Source organism: Dendrobates tinctorius, unplaced genomic scaffold, assembly GCF_039654945.1.
Source record: "Dendrobates tinctorius isolate UK_male_01 unplaced genomic scaffold, ASM3965494v1 ptg000117l, whole genome shotgun sequence".
Taxonomy (NCBI): domain Eukaryota; kingdom Metazoa; phylum Chordata; class Amphibia; order Anura; family Dendrobatidae; genus Dendrobates; species Dendrobates tinctorius.
In genome coordinates, this window is record NW_027361785.1 from 10,844,145 (window position 1) to 10,864,998 (window position 20,854).

Consider the following 20,854-nt stretch of genomic DNA (forward strand, 5'->3'; position numbering starts at 1 on the left):
AATCAAGTGCTAAAGAAATTCAAGCTGTCCTGCACCCTCAGGGTGTATCAGTGTCAGCCGAAACTATCCGTCAACATTTGAAATAAAGGAAATGCTATGGCAGGAGACCCAGAAGGACCCCACTGCTGACACAGAGACCAGAAAAAGCTACACTGAAGTTTGCCAAAATGTGAGTAAGCCAAAATTATTCAGGGAAAAAGCGTCTTGTGAACAGAAGAAACCAAGATACAGCTTTTTGGTTAAGCACAAAACTATTGTTTACCAAAAACCGAATGAGGCCTATAAATAAAAGAACACAATACCTACAGTCAAATATGGTGGATGTTCAAATATTTTTTTTGTTTTGCTGGCACTGGGTGCCCTGATTGTGTGCAAGGCATCATGAAATCTGGAGATTACCAAAGGATTTTGGGTCGCAATGTATACAGTGCCCAATGTCACAATGCTGGGTTTGCATCCTAGGTCATGGGTCTTTCAGCACGACAATGACTAGAAGCCTACTTCAAGAAGCACCCAGAAATGGATAGAAACAAAGCGCTGGAGAGTTCTCAAATAGCCAGCAATGAGTCTGGATCTGAATCCCATTGAACATCTGTGGAGAATGCTTAAATTGCAGTTAGGAGAAGTCACCCTTCAAATATGAGAGAGCTGGAGCAGTTTGCAAGAGAAGAGTGGTCCAAAATTCCAGTCGAGAGGTGTAAGAAGCTTGTTGATGGTTATAGGAAGTGATTTTATCATTTATTCCAAAGGGTGTGCAACCAAACATTAAGTTGAGGGTGCCAACAATTTTGTCCGGCTCATCTTTGGGGGTTTGTATGAAAATATGTCCAATTTGCCTTTTTTCCTTTGTTTTGTTTTGTTCCAATACACACAAAGGAAATAAACGTGTATAAGAAAACATTTGTAATTGCAATAATTTTCTGAGAGAAATACTTAATTTTCTTGAACAGAGGTTGCCAACACTTGCCATGACTGTATCTCCGACTAAAGATAAAGTAATTTGAACAAAACCTTATGTTGGTGCAAAACACACAAAACTGTTTTGCACACAATTCATTACACTATTTGATCCTTTTTTTAAGTATATTTTATTCGTTCTCACCTGTGTTTTTTTGTTTTGTGGGCAGAGTATAGCGATTCTAAATGTTTTCGCCTAATTCAGTTACGACTTTTAAGTCAAGTTCAGTCCTCCCCTGCTGTGTTTTTGTGGCCAATATTTTGCCACAATTTTTGCTCCATTTTGCAGAAAGTGACGTTTGGCACAAAAACAGTTCAAGACCGAAACTAATACCACAAGACAAAAAAGAAAGGAATTTACAAAAAAAACCTCCGCAAATGATGACTCGTGGCCTACATGTATTATTTGTTTGATCACTGTGATCATGTTTATTCGCTTTAGTGGAGGTTATCTAGGATTTAGTTTTTTTCATGGACTTAAGAAGTGACAGGTAGTTCTTGACTTCCTTCCTGTTCTGTATAGCACTTGGTCAGAGCGATCAGTTTCCTGCCAACGATTCTGCAGCTTCACATCAACAGAGAAGCTTTTTCGGGCTGCTCTCTAGACGGGGCCTGTCTGCTGACGGCATGCTGATTGACAGTCTGCTCTCCACAGTTAGGCATCAGGGAGCCGGCTGTCAATCAGCATGACATTGGCAGTCTCGCCACGTCAACAGAGCAGAGATATAAGCCCCTGCTACACACTGCGATATCGCTAGCAATATCGCTGTAAAGTCACCGATTTTGTGACGTTGCAGCGATATTGTTAGCGATATCGCTGCATGTGATACTTACCTCCGAGCGGCTCCCCCGCTGGTTATCGTTGGTCGCGCGTGAAGCTCCAGGACCATTTCTCGTCGGCCACTTCCTGCTTGGCTTCCTGTGGCGCCGACGAGCGAGGCGTACAGCCGGGTGGGAGGACGCAGGATCGCCGTCCTGACCACGTCATATCGTTGTCGGGATCACTGGTGCATCGCTAGGTTTAACGGTACCCTTGGAGAAGCAGCTGCTTTTGTTGACATGATGTCACCTGTAGCCATGGGATCTCCAGCTTCCGTGACCACTCTTAGCTGCCAGAGATCATAGCTGGGCACAACAGGCAGGTAGTTAGCAACTACTTGTGTGTAAGTTCTTGGCCTATAAAATAAAATTGATGACTCCTTTAATATAAAATGAAGAAGGTTTCATGCATGGTTAGCATCATAACTTGTGTAACAGCCATGACACCTGTGATGATCTGAAGGGTCCTATAGACCAGGGTTCCCCAACTCCAGTCCTCAAGGCCCACCAACTGATCATGCTTTCAGGGTTTTCTTTGTATTGCACAGGTGAAGCAATTATCACCTGAGCAATACTAAGGGAATCCTGAAAACATGATCAGTTGGTGGGCCTTGAGGACTGGAGTTGGGGAACTCTGCTATAGACGAGCAGTGACATTAGATTTCCATTTATTATAACAAGAATATCAATGCAGGAGTTGTGATTTTCCCAGGAGAGCGCTGTGAACCACTACAGAGGAAAGACCACAACCAGAAGTAGGAAGCTTTCTAAAATGAGCTATGTCTGCCTGATTAAGGTCCTTGGAGTGATGCATATAAAATCTGTTTCCATAATGTCCTTCCAGTTTCAGGTGGAAACGAAAGAACTTGTAGACTTGGGACTTATCTTTCATAATGTTTTATTTGCACATGAGTGCACAGATTGCCGTATTCAGCTTAAATCTGTTGTTTAACATGAGTTACTTGCTAATTGCTTTGTGGCCTGGAACAAGGAATGGATTTGGTTGGGTGTTGTCTTTTGTTGTATGTTGAAAAATTAAATTTAAAAAAAAAAAGTCTTTCCAAACAGCAAATTTCTCTGATTAGATGTAGTCTGAAGTTTTTTATATGTGCTTGCATTATTCATTTATTTGACGTTTGATTTAGATTTTTCAACATTCTAATTATCCTAAAATTTGTATTGTAAAATGTCGGTATATATCTTTAAACCTGATGTTTTACTATCCATATAATTATTTTTTTTTTTTTTAGGAGCTATGCCTGCCTCCGCTAATTCCAAGTGCCAGAACTGCATTATTCACGTGGATATGGATTGCTTCTTTGTGTCTGTTGGTGTTCGTAACCGACCAGATCTAAAAGGTAACAAGTTACAACATCTCCCAAGCAGGGATGAAATGCTGCTAAGCGTGGTCGTATTCTAAAATGTCATTTGTGTTTTATGGTATTTTGCACATAGAATTCCGGTGATGTGAAATATACATTTTATTTTTGATCATTTAGTTTCATAAAAAAAAAAAATTCACAGAAAAAAGAAAGCCGTATTTACCAACACCACATCACAAATCTAAAGCACTACAGGGTACAGCAGACCCCCATGATGTAGGCAGAGGCAGAACCGGTGTGATCTACTGAAGAAACCACCCTCACACACCTACCATTCATGTAGGGGGTGGCTGCCTATAATTATAAATGCACACAGATAGGTGTAAAGCTCAATGTCTGGCCAACAGCCTATTGGTCAACAATAGTTTTATGTTGAATTTTTTTATACTAATGTGTGCATATTTATGATGTACTGGTTGTGATAATCACTTGTGTGTGCTACAGGAATGTAGAACAATACATGGAGAAATTACATTTTCTGTATGTAACAATGGCCCACATTTATCAAAAATTGAATACATTTGCACCAAATCTGTTGTGCATTCACTTCAACTCTACCGTTCCTTATTTATCAAATGTCTTGCTTTGCATTCACCACTTCCATCGGGGTGGGCTTGTAAGCTAAACCAACATCATACCTCTAGCAGAAGATGACAGGTTGAAGTCCCATGAGGAAACTAACAGATGCAGTAAAAAGGAAAAGAAATGCTGTAAAAATTTAAATCGCCACCCTTTTCCCCCATTAATAAAAAAAAAATGCACATGTGGTATAATTTAGTCAATAAAAGTGTGATTTATCAAATTATGAAATTAATTCACCCCATCGGTAAATGCCATACAAAAATTATCAAAACACCAAAATTGCCTTTCTAAAAGAAAATGAATTAAAAAGCAATCCCAAAACGTTATCAATATAATATCTGGTCACCCTGCAAAAAACAAGTCCTTGCACTGCTCTATCAGACGTAAAATTAAAATGTAAATTGTACTGACCTTGAGAATCTTGATACCAGGTCATTTGTATTACATAGTGAATGTACAGTGGCTTGCAAATGTATTCACCCCCCTTTAGCTTTTTACCTATTTTGTTACATTACAGCCTGTGTTTAAATATTTTTGTAATCTGATTTGTGTGTGATACAAAATGTAGGCTTAAATTAAATTTATGAGATGAAATGACTAAAAATTGTCATATGCTTATGTATTTACCCTTTTGCGATGAAGCCCCTAAAAATTTCTGGTGCAAGCAATTACCTTCATAAGTCACATGTTTAGTGAACGGAAGTCCACCTTAGTGCAATCTAAGTGTCGTATGGTCTGTCTGTATATACACACCTTTTTCTGAAAGGCCACAGAGGCTGCTACACCATTAAGCAAGAGGCATTACTAAGGCCTGTTTCACACTTCCGTTTTTGTGTCCGCCAAACGGATCCGTTTCCGTTTTTTTGACGGAAACTGATGCAAACGGATCCGTTTTTTTAAAAACGGATCCGTTTTTTTGACGGATCCGCGGTAACCGTAATGGAAGTCTATGGGACCAAAAAAACGGATCCTGCAAAAAATGGCGGATCCGTTTTTTGACGGAAAACAACGGATTTTGACGGATTTGAAAAAACGGAAGTGTGAAACAGGCCTTACCCAACAACACTATGAAGACCAAGGAGATCTCCAAACAAGTCAGGGACAAAGTTGTTGAAGTACAAGTCAGGTTTGGGTTATATAAAAAAATAAAAATAAATCACAATCTCTGATGATCCCCTGGAGCACGATCAAATCCATCATCATCAATTGGAAAAAACATGGTTGCACAACAAATCTGCCAAGAGAAGGCCGGCCACCAAAACTCTCCACCTGGGTAAGGACATTATTCAGAGAGGCAGCACAGAGGCCAATGTAATCTTGAAGGAGCTGCAGCATTCCCAAGCAGAGACTGGGTATCTGTCCATACCACCACAATAAGCCATACATTTCATAGAGGTGGCCTTTATGCAAGAGTGGGCAGAAAAAAAGCTTATACTTACACAAATTGTAAGGCTCGTTTTGAGTTTGCCAAAAGACTTGTGGGAGACTCCCCAATTATATGGAGAACCAAAATTCATCTTTTTGATTTGAGACTGTGACGGAGGTTCACCTTCCAACTAGGCAATGACACAAAGCCTACTGCTGTCACGATGACCCGTCCTGTGTGACACGGCCCACAGGCCGGTAACTGAAACAACAAGACACGGGGAAAGGGGAAACAGTTACAACAGTGGGCCCTGCGATAGGGAAAGGGGACGTGGAGACCTCCTGCACTCCCCTGAGTCAGTGTCCCTAACGCTCCTACCCCCTATGCCGATTCCGCACCGGGCGCCGATCAGGAACCTGTCGCCCTAGCACACCCTACACCTATCCCTTGCTAGGGAGCTGGGTGGCGCAGGCACTGGCCCCACCGCTGTACTAATACACACGAAGGGAAAGCAAAAACAGGGAAACACCACTTAGCTTTACTCTGTTGCACTTGCTCCTGGCAATAGAGTCCACCACCAGAATGCAGCTCTCCTCCTGAATCGCTGCCACCAAGCTCTGTCAGAGCTACAAGGAAATCCCCTATGACTCCTTCCACACCAGGGCTAAGACTGTGCTGCAAGGAACGCTCTCCAGCTCCTTCCTCCACCAAGGATGGTTGAAATGAACACTATCACCAACGCTGATTGCAACACCTGTGACTCTTTTTATAGGAGAGCCAGAGCAATCACACCTGCATTATAATCATGTGCATTTAACTAAAGAAACAAGAGTGCAATGACGCTCACCACCACCGGGGGCAAACTTAGAACAAACGACACCACAGTGCAATAATCCTAATGGCCACCGGGGGCAAAAACCAAACTTAAGCACAGCTTAAGAAAAAAAAAGGTTACCTGTGCTTTTTATCAGTCCTGATCCAGCATGGATCATGACAACTGCTAAAACAACACTTGACTGGTTTAAGGGGAATCGTGTAACTGTTTGGAGTGGCCTAGTCAAAGCCCAGACCTTTAATCCAATTGAGAATCTGTAGTCAGACTTGAAGATTGCTGTTCACTAGAAGAAACCATCAAACTTGAAGGAGCTGGAGTAGTTTTGCCTTGAGGAATTGGAAAAAATCCCAGTGACATAATGTGGAAAGCTCTTAGAGACTTATCCAAAGCGACTTGCAGCTGTAATTGTCACAAAAGGAGGTTCTACAGCGTACCATAAAAACAATGTCAGAATTGCTTTTTTTTTTACTTTTATTTTTTTGTAATTTGAATAAATTTGGATTTTTTCACCCTGTTTTTCCAGTATATTATATGATTCATTTTATCATATACTGAATGATGTCAATCAAAAGTTCAACTCGTCCAGCAAAAAAACAGATCTACATATAAGTGGGCAAAAAATAGAAAAGTTATGGCATTTCGAAGTGACTTGGAGGGAAAAAAAACAAACAAATGTAAATTGACTGAGGTGGGAAGCGGTTAACTCTACAAAGTTTTAAAAGTTGTCTTGTTGAGAAATGGAATGTTCCATTTCCTAAAAGAAATCTTTGCCCCCTCTCAAAAAAAAATTGCTTATGTGTCTCTTTCAAAGACAAATCCAGTCATACCTTTACAAGGCCAGTCCATTCCTTTGTTACTGGGGAATAGAGCTGGAGTGACAGAGGCTTCAGATCTTCAGCCTCATTTGCATATCAATTAAAATGCTGATTTCTCAGTAATGGAAGAATGGACTGACCATGTAAAGTTATTTCTGGACTTGTGTTTGAAAGTGCTAATAGTTTGAGAAGTGAAAGCCTTCTGACAGATTCCCTTTAATGAATTTGATATGTTGAATCCCTGTATAACAATGAACATTGTCAATTGGGTCTTGTTTCTATGATATCAAAGTGATTTTTACTACTACTGCTGCCAATGTACAGGTTGTAGGCTTTCCTAATCATTGGAGCCTAATCACTTTGCCACATTCAGTGGCATGTAAAAATGTGGGCACCCCCTAGTCAAAATTACTGTTGTGAACAGTTGAGCAAGTTGAAGATTAAATTATCTCTAAAAGGCTTAAAGTTAAACATGACACATTTCCTTTTGAATTTTAGGCAAAAATATATAGAGATTTTAATCTTTCACATTTTGTAAATAAAAAAAAAGTAAATGGGCTGAAGCAAATGTTTGGACACCCTGCATGGTTAGTACCTAGTAGCGCCACATTTTGAAATATCACAGCTTGTAAATGCTTTTTGTAGTCAGCCAAGGGTCTTTCAATTCTTGTTTTGAGGAATTTTCATCCATTCTTCCTTGGAAAATTCTTCCAGCTCTCTTGAAGTAGTCTATTGTGGATTTTGACTTGTGTTTAGGATCATTATACATTTTTAGAAGCCATCATCTTTTTCAACTTCAGCTTTTTTACAGATGATGCTTGCATCAAGAATTTGTTGAAATTTCATTGAATTCATTCTTCCCTCTACCATTGAAATATATTGCCTGTGCTATAGGCTGCACACATCCCCAAAGCATGATTCATCCACCCCCATACTTAATTGTTTGTGAGATGTTGTTTTCCTAAAATTCTGTGCCCTTTTTTTCTCTCCACACATACCTGTGATCATTGTGGCCAAAGAGTTCTATTTTTACCTTATCAGTTCTCACCACTTGTTTCCAAAATAAATCAGGCTTGTTTGGATGTTCTTTTGTATACTTCTGACGCTGAATTTTATGATGAGGACGCAGGAGAGTTTTTTTCCTGATGACTTACACGAAGGCCATATTTGTGCAGGTGTCTCTGAACAGTAGAATAATGCACCACAACTCCAGAGTCTGCTAAATCTTTCTGAATGTCTTTCGCAGTCAAGCGGGGGTTCTGATTTGCCTCTAGCAATCCTACGTGCAGCTCTCACTGAAATTTTTCTTGGTTTTCCAGACCTTATCTTGGCCTCCACTGTTAATGTTAACTGCCATTTCTTAATTACATTTCAAACTGCAGAAAGGGCAACTTGAAAACTTTGGTATCTTCTTATAGCCTACTCCTTTTTTGTGGGCCTATACCAGTTTCATTTTCAGGGTGCTAGGCAGCTGCTTAGAATAACCCATGGCTGCTGTTTTGGCGCAAGGTTAGAGGAGGCTGGATTTTATAAAGATGGGAAATTTGCATCACCTGGCATTTTCTAATGATGATGGTGAAAAAGCCATAACCGTAACAGCCTAATTAATGTCTGAAACCTTCCTCAAAGTTAACTGAACTCACAAATCTCCTAGGGTTCCCAAACTTTTGCTTCAGCCCATTTTCCTTTTCTTTTGTAATTTTTAAAATGGAACAAAATGCTATATATATATATATATATATATATATATATATATATATATATATATATATATATATATATATATAATTTGCCTAAAATACAAAGGAAATGTGTCAAACTTTAGCCCTTTTAGAGATCATTTCATATTCCTTCAACTTGCTTAACTGTTCACAATAACAGTAATTTTGACCAGGGGTGCCCAAACTTTTACATGCCTCTGTATATTGCATACATTATGTACTTTGTCAGTGCAAGTCAGAGACATTTCTAAATAAACCAAAAGGCTAACAAATAATGCTGTGTGACTGATAGAGGGAGTATTTATGAAGCCAAGTGATGCAATTTCACTTTGAACTTCTGATGAAGGTCTTTATACAAGATGGAAAACATTCAGCTTTATGACTGCAACCATAAAAGAAACGAGATGGCGGGTTTCTTTTGGTCACGCTGAGATTATGCAATACTGATGGCTCAATAAACTACTAAAATAAAGTTAAGCATTAAATAAAGTTAAGCATTATTTTCATTTTTAACTGTAAAGTTAGTTAATAAGTTTAACTGAACCAATGTGGCTGTAGAACATTTTAATGATTAATTTGGCGCCAATTATGCTCATACATTTTATGCATTGTAGTATACTGTCCAGTATGAAATAACAGCCTGAGATCAATGTGTCAAATGTCACATCAGTGTCAAATTAGTCCACAGAATTGCACCTTTTTAGGTATGTTCGTTGGTGTATTTCCTAATGCTACTGAAGACCAATGTGTCAAATGTGACACTTTAATGTAGAATTTGGCCCAAATTAAAACATTTTATGCATGTGTTTTTTTTGTTTTTTTTTTTAAGGCAGCCATGGCTAGTCTAGAATATACAATGGTTTTGTAATGTTTATGTAAAAATGCAATCCTAAATATAGCGTACGTCACGCCAAAAGGCTATTCTCGCTTGTTCTTGTCAAGTTTGGACGTAACTACTAAATGATAAATTTGAATCCTACAAAAAAACAACGGAGTAAATAGTCCGAACTATATAAAACACAATGCTTTTATTTATATAATGTAGAAAAAGTTACATGTAATATACAGACAAAAGACAAAGCACTATACAAAGTTCATGTGTAATGGACACAGCAACACTATTGTAGCAGTATAGATAATGATAGCCATACCCTATAAAGAGTTACCTCCAATAATTAATCATAGTGACCTGAAAAAAGTGCATAGTGCATGTCAATAGTAGGCAACCCTAACTATATCTCCAAGTGCGAAAAATGATGAAGATATCAATGTGTATTATAAACATATAATGAAAAAATGACCACTAGAGAAGGGACGCATCTCTTACCCATATGTGTCTGCCAGTGAGCGTGTCCAAAAAGCTGCCCTGACGCGCGTTTCGCGTAGGCTTCCTCGTGGGGCTGTCACATATTGATATCTTCATCATTTTCGCACTTGGAGATATAGTTAGGGTTGCCCACTATTGACATGCTCTATGCACTTTTTTCAGGTCACTATGATTAATTATTGGAGGTAACTCTTTATAGGGTATGGCTATCATCTATGCTGCTACAATATTATTGCTGTGTCCATTACACATGAGCTTTGTATAGTGCTTTGTCTTTTGTCTGTATATTACATGTAACTTTTTCTACATTATATAAATAAAAGCATTGTGTTTTATATAGTTCGGACTAGTTGCTCTGTTGTTTTTTTTTTGTAGGATTCATGTTGTATTGGAGTGTCCGTAGTTACACTATGTCCAGTGGATTGGTCTTTTGACCCTGTATTTTATTGATATGTATTTTAAATGATAAATTTGTAGTGCTGTGGAAAACAATTTGTAGGACCCTATTCCAGCGGCCACATTGGTACTCCTTGGCACCCGGACCAGAGGACTCCGAACATCATGATGTCACTGGACCTACTATTAGGAAGCAGGGATGCCGATAGGCCGCAGGAAGTTCACAGTGCTCTGGTCTGACTGCTAAGGAGTACTATATTGGCTGCTGGACCAGGAGCCTGCGAATCGTTTTCTCAACTCTACAAAGATGGCTTAGGCATTTACAACAATGAAATATTTCTAGTTGAGCATAAAATTTTAGTACAAATTAAATTATAAATGTTCCCTTACTCTACAAAGATGGCTTAGGCATTTACAACAATGAAATATTTCTAGTTGAGCATAAAATTTTAGTACAAATTAAATTATAAATGTTCCCTTCTGTAACATTGTGGCAGAGAACCGTGTAAGTGTTTCGTGTTGGTCCACCATTCTGATTTTTACCTCCTTAACAACCGCCGATATGCATTAAAACGGCCGACGCTAAAGGCTATCACAGTGATCAAAACATCAATAATTAGTCAATCATCTCTGTGTCATCACCTTAGTCAGATTTATTTATTTTTTTAAATATTATATTTTTTTATTTCTTTCAGTGTTTGCCGTTTAGGGTTTTTGAAAAGTAGAAAAAAAAAATGAAGGCGTTATGACTACTAGTGTTGAGTGCAAGTGCTACTCGGGTTTGCATCGGGTGCTCAGGTTTGCACCAAGTATTGCGAGTGCTCAGGTGACATGCTTGAATTCCCACCCCTGATGGTTCATGGTTGTTAGACACCCAGAAAACATGTAGGGATTGTCTGCCATACACGGGCAATCCCTGCAAGTTTTTTGGGTGTCTAACAGCTTGCACGGCAGGGACTCGAGCATATCATTCGAGCAACCGCGATACTCTGTGCATACCCGAGCACCCTAGGCAAACATGATTACCTAGTGTTCTCAATTTCTCTGTAGTACCTTTTGTGTTCAAAATCCTCATTATACCCGTAGATAAAATTCTTGAGGGGTGTAGTTTCCCAAATGAGGTGATTTGTGGGGGGTTTCTGCTGTTTAGGCGCCTTAGGGGCTCTACAAATGTGACATGTCACCCGCAATCTAGTTCAATCAGTTTGTATTCCAAAATTCAAATGGTGCGCCTTCCGTTCCAAGCCCTGCCATTTGTCGAAACAGAACTTTTTGACTACATGTGGAGTATCGCTGCACTTGTAAGAAAGTGGGTAACAAACTGTGGGGTCCATTTTTTGGTGTTACCTCTTGCAGAAGTGAAAAAATTGGGGCTAAAGCAACATTTTAGAGGTAAATTTTAAATTTTTATTTTTTTTCCATTCCACTTTGCATTAATTTCTGTGTAGCACGTGAAGGGTTAACTAATTTCCTGACAAGTTTTGAAGTATTTGAAGGGTGTAGTTTTTTTTTTTTTTTTTAACCAATAAATTGAAGGGTGTAGTTTTTTAAATGGTATCAGTTTTAGGCTATGTGCGCACGTTGCGGATTCTGCTGCGGGTCCACAGCAGATTTAGCTGCGTTGTACAGTACCATTGTTTTCAATGGTAAAATGAAAAACGCTGTGCACATGCTGCGGATTTTTCCATTGGTTCAAATCTGCAGCATGTCAATTCTTTGTGCGGAATTCGCAGCGGTTTCACACCTTCTCCATTGTAGAGGTGTGAAACCGCAGGGCTAAACCGCAGGCTAATCTGCAGGTAAACCGCAGGTCTTTTGACCTGCGGATTTTTCCAAATCCGCGCGGAAAAATCCGCAGCACCTTTCACTACGTGTGCACATAGCCTTAGGGAGTTTCCAATATATAGGCCCATCAAGGTCCATTAAAATCTGAGTAGGTCCCTAAAGAATCAGCTTTTTTAAGTTTGTTGAAAAAATGACAAATTGCTACTAAATGTTTAACCCCTCTAACATCCTAACAAAATAAAATGTTTGAAAGTTGATGCAGATGTAAAGGAGACATATGGGAGATTTTTTAATTTGTTTTGTATAACTGGTTTAAGGATACAAAGATTGAAAGTTTGAAAAGTGCTATTTTTCTTTTAACAAAATTGCGATATTTTCGCAAAACATAAGTCATATCGAACCAATTTTAGCACGATCATGAAGTACAATACGTTATGAAAAAACAACTTCAGAATTATTATGATACGTTGAAGCGTTCCATAGTTGTTGCCTGACAAAATGACACTCGTAAGATCAAAATTTTTGCCTGGTCATTAATATCAAAATTATCTTGATCACGAAGGGGTTACTACCAGCAGGGCTGTGGCGTTGGAGTCAATTCCTAAAATAGATACTGCATTGTACTACTGTACCCAATTTATTATGTACTGTAAATGTTTTCATAAAAATTTGGTAAAGTTATGAAATGTCCTATAAATGTCTGTTCTATTCCTGATCTCAGGATCTCGGCTTTTACTTGAAATGAATCTGTGCTGCACTTTATGTACGTGCTCAGAAGTGACCAGTGCTGTGGAGTCGGAGTCAGGGACATTGAGAAGTTGGAGGTTCGGCTTACCGACTCCACAGCGCTGACTACCAGGGTTATATTTTGGACCCGAATGTTTATTGTTGATGATTGGGGTTTGCAGTTGTATCAATCTGTTCTGCAGTAGATGATGCCTGCTGATAGGAGGCTCAGATGGAATTCTTGGTGTGGTCTATGAGCAGAATACTAATTCAGAAAGCCATCAATAACCTTGATCTTGACATTCTGAACGTGGGTAAATACCTTTTTGCCTTGTTCTGACCTTTGCATATAACAAAATAAGAAGGTTTGCTTATAGGGGTTGTCCTGTCCAAATCAATAAGTCTGCAGTCACTCTGTGTGACTTAGATTTGATTCCCTCCCAGTGCACGGACTGTGCGCTGCGGGGATTCGCCGGTTTCTGAGTCGCGACCTGAGGGTTTGTGTGAGTTATACATACTCCTGGCCAGTGGGCGCGGCCTCCTTCAATACACTTATATTGATTGAGGCTGCGCCCTCTAGTCGTCCACACCTACTGGACAGCCGTGTCACGAGATGGGGTGCGGCTAAACTCAAAACAAGTATATGGAGCAAGGCCATGCCCTCTAGGCTGCTTCTGCATTGGAGTATGTATAACGCACACATACCTTCCGGGCCTCAGATCGGTGAATCCCTGCAGTGCACAGAGCATCACTGGGGGGGATTCATAAGTCTACTGTCACGCAGAGTGACTGCAGACTTATCGATTTGGACTGGGCAACCCCTTTAAGTTCTATATTACACCAACAGCAATTAAGGCATATGAATTAAAATGCTATTTACTTCAGAATGCAATTACAGATAGATTTAAAAGTGTCATTGGAGTTTGGTTTTAAAGGCTTGAATGCCCAAATGGGCGGTTTGGGGTTTGATTTTTACTGACTAATTCCCTTTAAAGAAGCGCTCCCATAAAGATTTTTTTTTTTTTTTTTTTACTAGACATATGTATATTTTATGTGCATGTGGTATGTTACCCTTTGTAACACGGATAATACTGTAAATGCAGCACTCCCCTGAAGAAACTTGGTTTTCCATTTCATTTTAACGGTTGTAATGCTTCACTGTCCCTGCGCTGTCACTGCAGTGGAAATGAAACAAGACTTACCACTTTCCCTACAGTTAATAGCCAGCTATTGGGGAATCTGGGCAGCGAAGACACAGATAATTTTAGGCCTTTTCACATGGGCAGATAATCACCTGAATGCTCATTCCCATTGGCCGGTGTACACATGCCACCAATCATCTGACCAACTAGCAAAATGCATATTTGTGGTTTACTGGATTGTTTGTGGGCCAACAAATCATGGCTTTTGCCAGGATATTTCTGTATGTAAACTCAGGATGTGCTGCTGGCAATATGCATACTGTATAGAGACAGACCAGTATTGTTCTGTCTGTCCCCATGCAGTTTATATCATTCTGTGTGTGTGCAGCACGGTGTCTCAGTGGTTAGCAATTAGCACTGCAACCTTGCAGAGCTGGGGTCCTGGGTTCAAATCCCACCAAGGACAACATCTGCAAGGAGTTTGTATGATCTCCCCATGTTTGTGTGGGTTTCCTCCGGGTTCTCCAGGTTCCTCCCACATTCCAAAGACATGGAATGGTGTGGCTCCAGGCTGGCACCTCAATGTGTCACTGAGACTGGTTTAGTAAGGAATTGGAGATCTTCAGCCACAAGTATGAGGCCCATGAGTCATGTGTGGTTCCACTATGGTTACATGTGTAGCGTGAGTCAGTGACCAAAATCTACCCTGTGCCAAGCCTTTATAAGATCCCAATTGGCAGGGTTTGTACAAAGTGGCCCTACAACACAGAAATAATTCCATAAGAATGAGAATAATCTGTAAAATTCTAAAACTGTCCCATTTTTTTCACATGTTGTTACTTTTTTTTTATATTTATATTTCTGTAGGTAAACCAGTGGCTGTTACAAGCAATAGAGGGAGTGGTAAAATCTCTTCCCGGGAAGGAGCCGACCCTCAACTAGAGTTCCAGTACTATCAGAAAAAGTTCATGAGAGACAAAACGGGTAAAGGAACGGTTATTTTCCTTTTAGTGATGCATAAAATATGGTAGATGAAGGAAAGCCAAGTATTATAATTTTAATGGGGTGCATTAAAAGATCTTATTTTGTTAGAACACAAGGTAAGTGCATTGTCTTTTCCTGCCTCTTTTAATGCAAATAAGGTTCATTTAGGTCTACATAAGAACTTTAATGTGAATATGTCAGGTCGGATAGTACTATTAACCTGCAGACATAGGGTTGATCTGTAAGGCTACTTTCACACTAGCATTTCCTGGAGCTGTGGAGGGATGCGCACAGCTGCCGTGAAGCTCCGCCCACGGCCGCACCTCCTCTGGTCAGCTCCGCCTATGGGCGCATGACGCTGCATGTGACCTGCGTACCCTATCTTTAGCATTGGGTATGCAGGCCGTGCGCGGGTATGCAGGCCGTGCGCAGGTATGCATTTGCCTGCGCATGCGTCCTTTTGACAGTGCGCCGACCTGCGCCAAACGCACCATGTTGCATTTTGGTGCGCTCGGCGCACCGGCAAATGCATGCCTGCGCACGGCCTGCGTACCCAATGCTAAAAATAGGGCACACAGGTCACATGCAGCATCATGCCCCCATAGGCGGAGCAGACCGGAGGAGGTGCGGCCGTGGGCGGAGCTTCACAGCGGCCGTGCGCAGCCCGACGCAGCTCCAGGAAACACTAGTGTGAAAGTAGCCTAAGTTAACAGGGCTAGAAAGGTGCTCGTCCTCTGTACTGAAAGTCCGGCACCCAGGAGATCTTTATTTCTCCCAGGAGCCGTCTGCTTTCAGTCATGCAGGTGAGTCCAGAGCAATTACAGTCACAGCTCACAGCACTGAGAACGACGACTGTAAGCACGCCCCAACACTGACTGACAGCCGGCTCTGCAGTGCTTCGGGGCATACTTACAGCCGCTACACTCAGTGCTGTGAGCGGTGACCGTTATTACTCTTGCACGCCTGCATGACTGAAAACTGTCAGCTCCTGGAAGAATAAAGTTAATTTTCTCCTGGGTACCCCACTTTCAGTATGGTGACCGGGGACCTTCCTAACATTATTTACCTTCAGATTAACACTATATCCCAGGTACTAGTGCTATCCAAACTGACATGTTCCTTTTATAGCTACTTCTACCCCCCAAACCATATATATATGTCTGTGTAGCTTTTTAAAAGATAAGCAAGTTGATCTTTTTATGACTCCAAAGCAATATGGTCCTAAAGGTTGATTAACAGGTCCTTGGCTCCTATACACGGCAGGGAATACAGCACGAGACTGAGAGCACACCCAATGCACTTCTAGACACATTTATTCATAACTTCAGAATGTGATTTCTTGCTTCTAGAGCTGTGCATTGGGATCATAAAGTGATCCGCTTTCTTTTCCTTTAAAGGGCTACACAGTCATATAAATATAAATGTTGATATAATAGAATATAAATGGTTTAGGGCATTTTTTTTATTTAGATGTAAGTATTTATGTTTGAATGCATGTTCGCTATCAGACCTTCTATACCAGATGGTGTTAGAAAAATAGAAGTCTGATATCCCAGATGAATAAAACATTACTAAGTCGTCTTTTTCTGGTCATGTGAAATTCCATGTTACATTGTGCTTTGGAAGTGTTGGATTGTCAGTCTGCATATAAATATATCATAATAAGCTATTTTTCCCTCTTTCTATTCCATCCTGTTTAGATGAATCTGCACTGGATAGTCCGAATTCTGCACAAGAAAATGGACACAATGTGGATTTGTCTGTATGGGATCATCCAGATCTTGCAAAGAAAAACAGCCTGGATATAGATATCTCACAGCTGTCATTAGCTGAAATTGCATCATGTAGTTATGAGGCGAGGTAAGAAACCACAACATATCATAATTTGCATAGAGACTTCATTAATCTCCATCTGTTCATCTCTATACCCATCTATCTAATCACGCATATTTCTTAACCGCTAGACTTTTCATGCATTTCTTCTCATTATCCTCCAGGCAGGCTGGTGTGAAGAATGGAATGATGTTTGGTAAAGCAAAGCAATTGTGCCCTGACCTTCAAGTTGTTACTTATGATTTTGAGGCGTATAAGGAAGTTGCCATGACTTTGTATAAAACACTGGCAAGGTAAGTTGTTTTTTTTTATCCTTTTGCAAAGTATGAATGCATGTGATAGATTGATACAGCCAGAGCTGATTTGGCTGCTACTCAATTGGCACTCCACCTTACTGCAGATGTGCAGTGAGGGGATTGAAGGGGCCTCGGGGCCACCATCTGGGGGTTAAGAAGGTCTCAGCCTTTGTGTCAGTTGTCACGTGAATAGCTAGTAAATGTCCATTAAACTCATCAATATACTGCTCATTCTTTGCTTTTCCCATCATTTATTATAATGTATGTCCTTCTTTGTGCCTTTTACTCCAGTTATACCCATGACATTGAAGCTGTAAGCTGTGATGAAGCCTTGGTGGACATTACAGAAGTCCTTATCGAGACCAAGCTCAATCCAGATGAAGTTGCCAGTGCAATTCGAGCCGAAATTAAAGAGAAGACTTTGTGTGCTGCATCTGTTGGAATGAGTTAATATTGACTTTATTCTGTATCTGTTCATGACAAGACCTGTTATTTTCAATCTTTAAAGGGGTTGTCTGGGCTAAAGGTACAAGTAGAGTGACTGCTGACTTGTGAAACCTCACATTGCGTGATGTGAGTTATCTCCGGTGCCAGGAGCAGACAATGCTATATGCATACTTTCGGCCACATTCTGACTACACTTTTTCTGGCCTCGGTCAATACACTTGTGATTGAGCAACGTCGCACCCATCTAGTTGGAATGTGGCTGGGTATATGCATAGCACATGCTTGTGGACACTTGACAGTCTACTCTAAGATTTAGGAATGACTATTTCCTTGGTGTTCGTGCTTTCAGACCAGCATCAAGTAATTTGCGACGTACTGTTCTATCTGACACCAAACTTCCTCCATCGTGCAAGAACTGGTTGAGCTCCTTGGCTGATGCGCTTCTGTTTTGCAAGGCTAACCTTACCATTCTTCCTTCTGTCTTTGGAGTTGTTGCCTTTTTCCTTCCCACTCTTAGTTTTGATGCTGCAACTATCAGCAAAATGTGACCACAGCTTTTGCCCTCCAGAAGCAGTGACTCCACCACCCATCTTCCTAGCAATTTCTCTGAAACTGTATCCCTCCTTCCTCAAAACAATAGCCGTAGCTCTCTTTTTTGGAGACCAATCAGACCTCTTTGTGGCTGGCATGAATAAAATCTAAAAAAAAATCATTCAGGAGTTTGTGAGCTCAAAATGGAAAAATATTCAGAATTGAGAGTCCTCAGTGGTTGATACCTTTTAATGGCTAACTGAAAAGATGGTAACACATTGCAAGCTTTCGAGACTGAGCTCAAAATAGACATTTATAATTATTCAGTTAAAAAGGTAAATTAAAATATTAAGAAAATACAAGAAATAAAAATTCTCAATAGTTTGTAAAGAAATAAAGCCTGTAGAACCTATACTGAAATTAAAACACTATTTTAATGCGGACATAAAGAAACGTTAAAATATAGCTAAACATTTGTGAATTTTACTCACAGAGAACGAAGTCCAGTATTTCTTGTCAAAATTATAAAAACTACTGACAAAATATCAATAACAAATCTCCCTATATCTTTAATAACAGATTGCGTGCCTGGGCTATAAATATAATTACGTAATCAAGCAAGTAAGATCGCCAAAAGTTCCAGAAGCCTCAAAAATTATTAAAAACTTCAAGTGTATCCACAATTTTGGCCACTAATGTAATCTGGCAGATGATGAAGGGACACGTGACCTTGTGCTAGTGTTCTATGTGCAGTGCTGGACCTATGGAGGACACTGAATGACCTTTTATAAAGAGTCTCTGCAGCCATCTAGTTGATAACATATGGGATGTAAAGGAAACCAAATTGGGGGCTAGGCTTTACTAATAAAGTAAGTAGCGCAGATCTACAATGAAAAGTCTTTTTGGTAAGTTGTATACCTACATCTTTAAAACCTATTCCTTATAGTGCTCTAAAGTGGTTAACCTAAAGCGGGTCTGTCAGCTCCAAAATCTATAAGTCAAAATAGGTCCTTCTAGGTGACTAAGCACTAATAGGATCCATACCTTTTTATAAATGCTTTCGAGAAAATATTATTTCTGTTCATATGCAAATGAGGTGCTTAGAGCATTGTGGGTGGGGCCACACAGTCCAGAGAACCCTTCCGGCAACAGTTTTGCTGCCTAGCCCTACTGCAGCTTCATTGACTGACAGCTAAAATATGAGAGGAAGGGTGCTTGGGACTTCACAGTCCTGTTCATGGTACGAACAGCCAAAACGATCCAGTGGATTTTTATACTAAGGATATGGCTCCTATTAGGATCTGTGCTTACTTAGTTATGAATTCTATTAGGTAATCTTATCATAGAACGGGAGCTTTACTGATCATTGCAATTCTGAGAATGAGGCTCTGAAACTTGAAAAGCAAGCTCTGCAGCGCCCCATCTTGTTTGGAGTGGAGGTGCACGTCCTTAATCTCCATTCCATTCATAGTCCATAGGACTGCAAGATGAAGCACTCCCCTAATTCTGTCAATCTCAGATGATGCCACAATGCAGTTGCAGATCTCAACATTTTCCTCATTTTGTCGTTGTACCTGAGGTGCTCATGTCTTTTGCTTTAACTTTGTATTATTGTGCTGTCAATAGTATGACTCTTCACAATTCTGTTAAATATTTTTATATGTTGTTCTGTACTGGCTTGGCTAATAATATTGTATTCTTTTCTTCCTTTTTAGGCTCCAATATCCTTTTGGCTAGAATGGCAACCAAGAAAGCGAAACCAGATGGACAGTATCATTTAAAACCCGAGGATGTTGATGATTTTATTAGAGGTCAACTAGTTAGTACATTACCAGGTATTTCTGCCTTACAAAATTGCAAGCCCGGTGTTGAATATTTATGCTCAGATTATTATTATTATTATTATTATTATTATTATTATTATTATTATTATTATTATTATGTATTAATATTTATTCTAAGAGAAGGTAGTGCAAACCAGAATACTGATTTACACAGAATAAATGAGATTCACAAGATTTTATGAAACCATGTGAAAATCTAATTGTTATGTGAGAAACTGGTTTTATTATAGATCTAAAACTACATTTTCATTGTCTATATTTTGTAGGAGTTGGTAGATCCATGGAATATAAATTGTCATCTTTATCTGTAAAAACCTGTGGAGATCTACAAAATCTTTCAATGTCAAAACTCCAGAAAGAGTTTGGGCCAAAAACAGGCCAGATGTTGTACAGATTCTGCCGAGGGTTAGATGACCGGCCGATTAGAAAAGAGAAAGAGAGAAAATCTGTATCTGCTGAAATCAACTATGGTATCCGGTTTACAAAGGTATTGTTTTATGTTAAAATTTTTGGATGTTTTTCTTGAGGGTATAAGTCTTAAACGGTGCTCCATTTAGTTTATTTATGGTATATCGACCATAGGTGGTATAAATGTCCTGAAACGGGGCCCTATTGCTCTTGTTCAAGAATTTAGAAGTGGGGGGGTGGCTTTGCCATGGCTGCATGAGGCAACTTGACTAAGGAGCTCCGTGGTACCATACACCTTTTTTTTTTTTTTTTGCTGTTTTCCATGCCTAATCCCCTTCAGTGATATCTGTGAAAGGAAAAGGCGCAAACTTCAATCCTTCACTTCCGAGTCTACGCTTGGGCGAGTCATGATGCAACAAAGAAAAATACCTTTCTTCCTCGGTGTTTGACCTACTTTGATCATCCAGTAATGGCATCACTGGTTCCTTACTTGCACAACACAAGTGTGAATCCTCAAAGAGGTTGAACACCACTTATCACAAAGATGAGTATTGCAACAAGTTGACCTTCTGGTTCTGTCTCATGGGCCTTCTGTATTCGACTCCAATCATTTTTGGATTTAAGCACACTTGGCAGTATGTTGGTTTATCACATCAAT

General features: G+C 39.9%; 1 protein-coding gene across 3 annotated transcripts in view; it reads left to right on the top strand.

The window, feature by feature from the left end:
• Window positions 1–20,854, top strand: part of REV1 (REV1 DNA directed polymerase) — a 120,433-nt gene that overhangs the window by 52,341 nt on the left and 47,238 nt on the right. For all 3 annotated transcript variants that reach the window (XM_073590528.1, XM_073590527.1, XM_073590526.1), the window contains exons 7-13: window positions 3,027–3,134; window positions 14,721–14,837; window positions 16,538–16,697; window positions 16,835–16,963; window positions 17,258–17,412; window positions 19,660–19,779; window positions 20,055–20,275. In XM_073590528.1, the coding sequence (XP_073446629.1) occupies window positions 3,027–3,134; window positions 14,721–14,837; window positions 16,538–16,697; window positions 16,835–16,963; window positions 17,258–17,412; window positions 19,660–19,779; window positions 20,055–20,275 (1,010 nt within the window). The remainder of the gene's footprint in view (window positions 1–3,026; window positions 3,135–14,720; window positions 14,838–16,537; window positions 16,698–16,834; window positions 16,964–17,257; window positions 17,413–19,659; window positions 19,780–20,054; window positions 20,276–20,854) is intronic.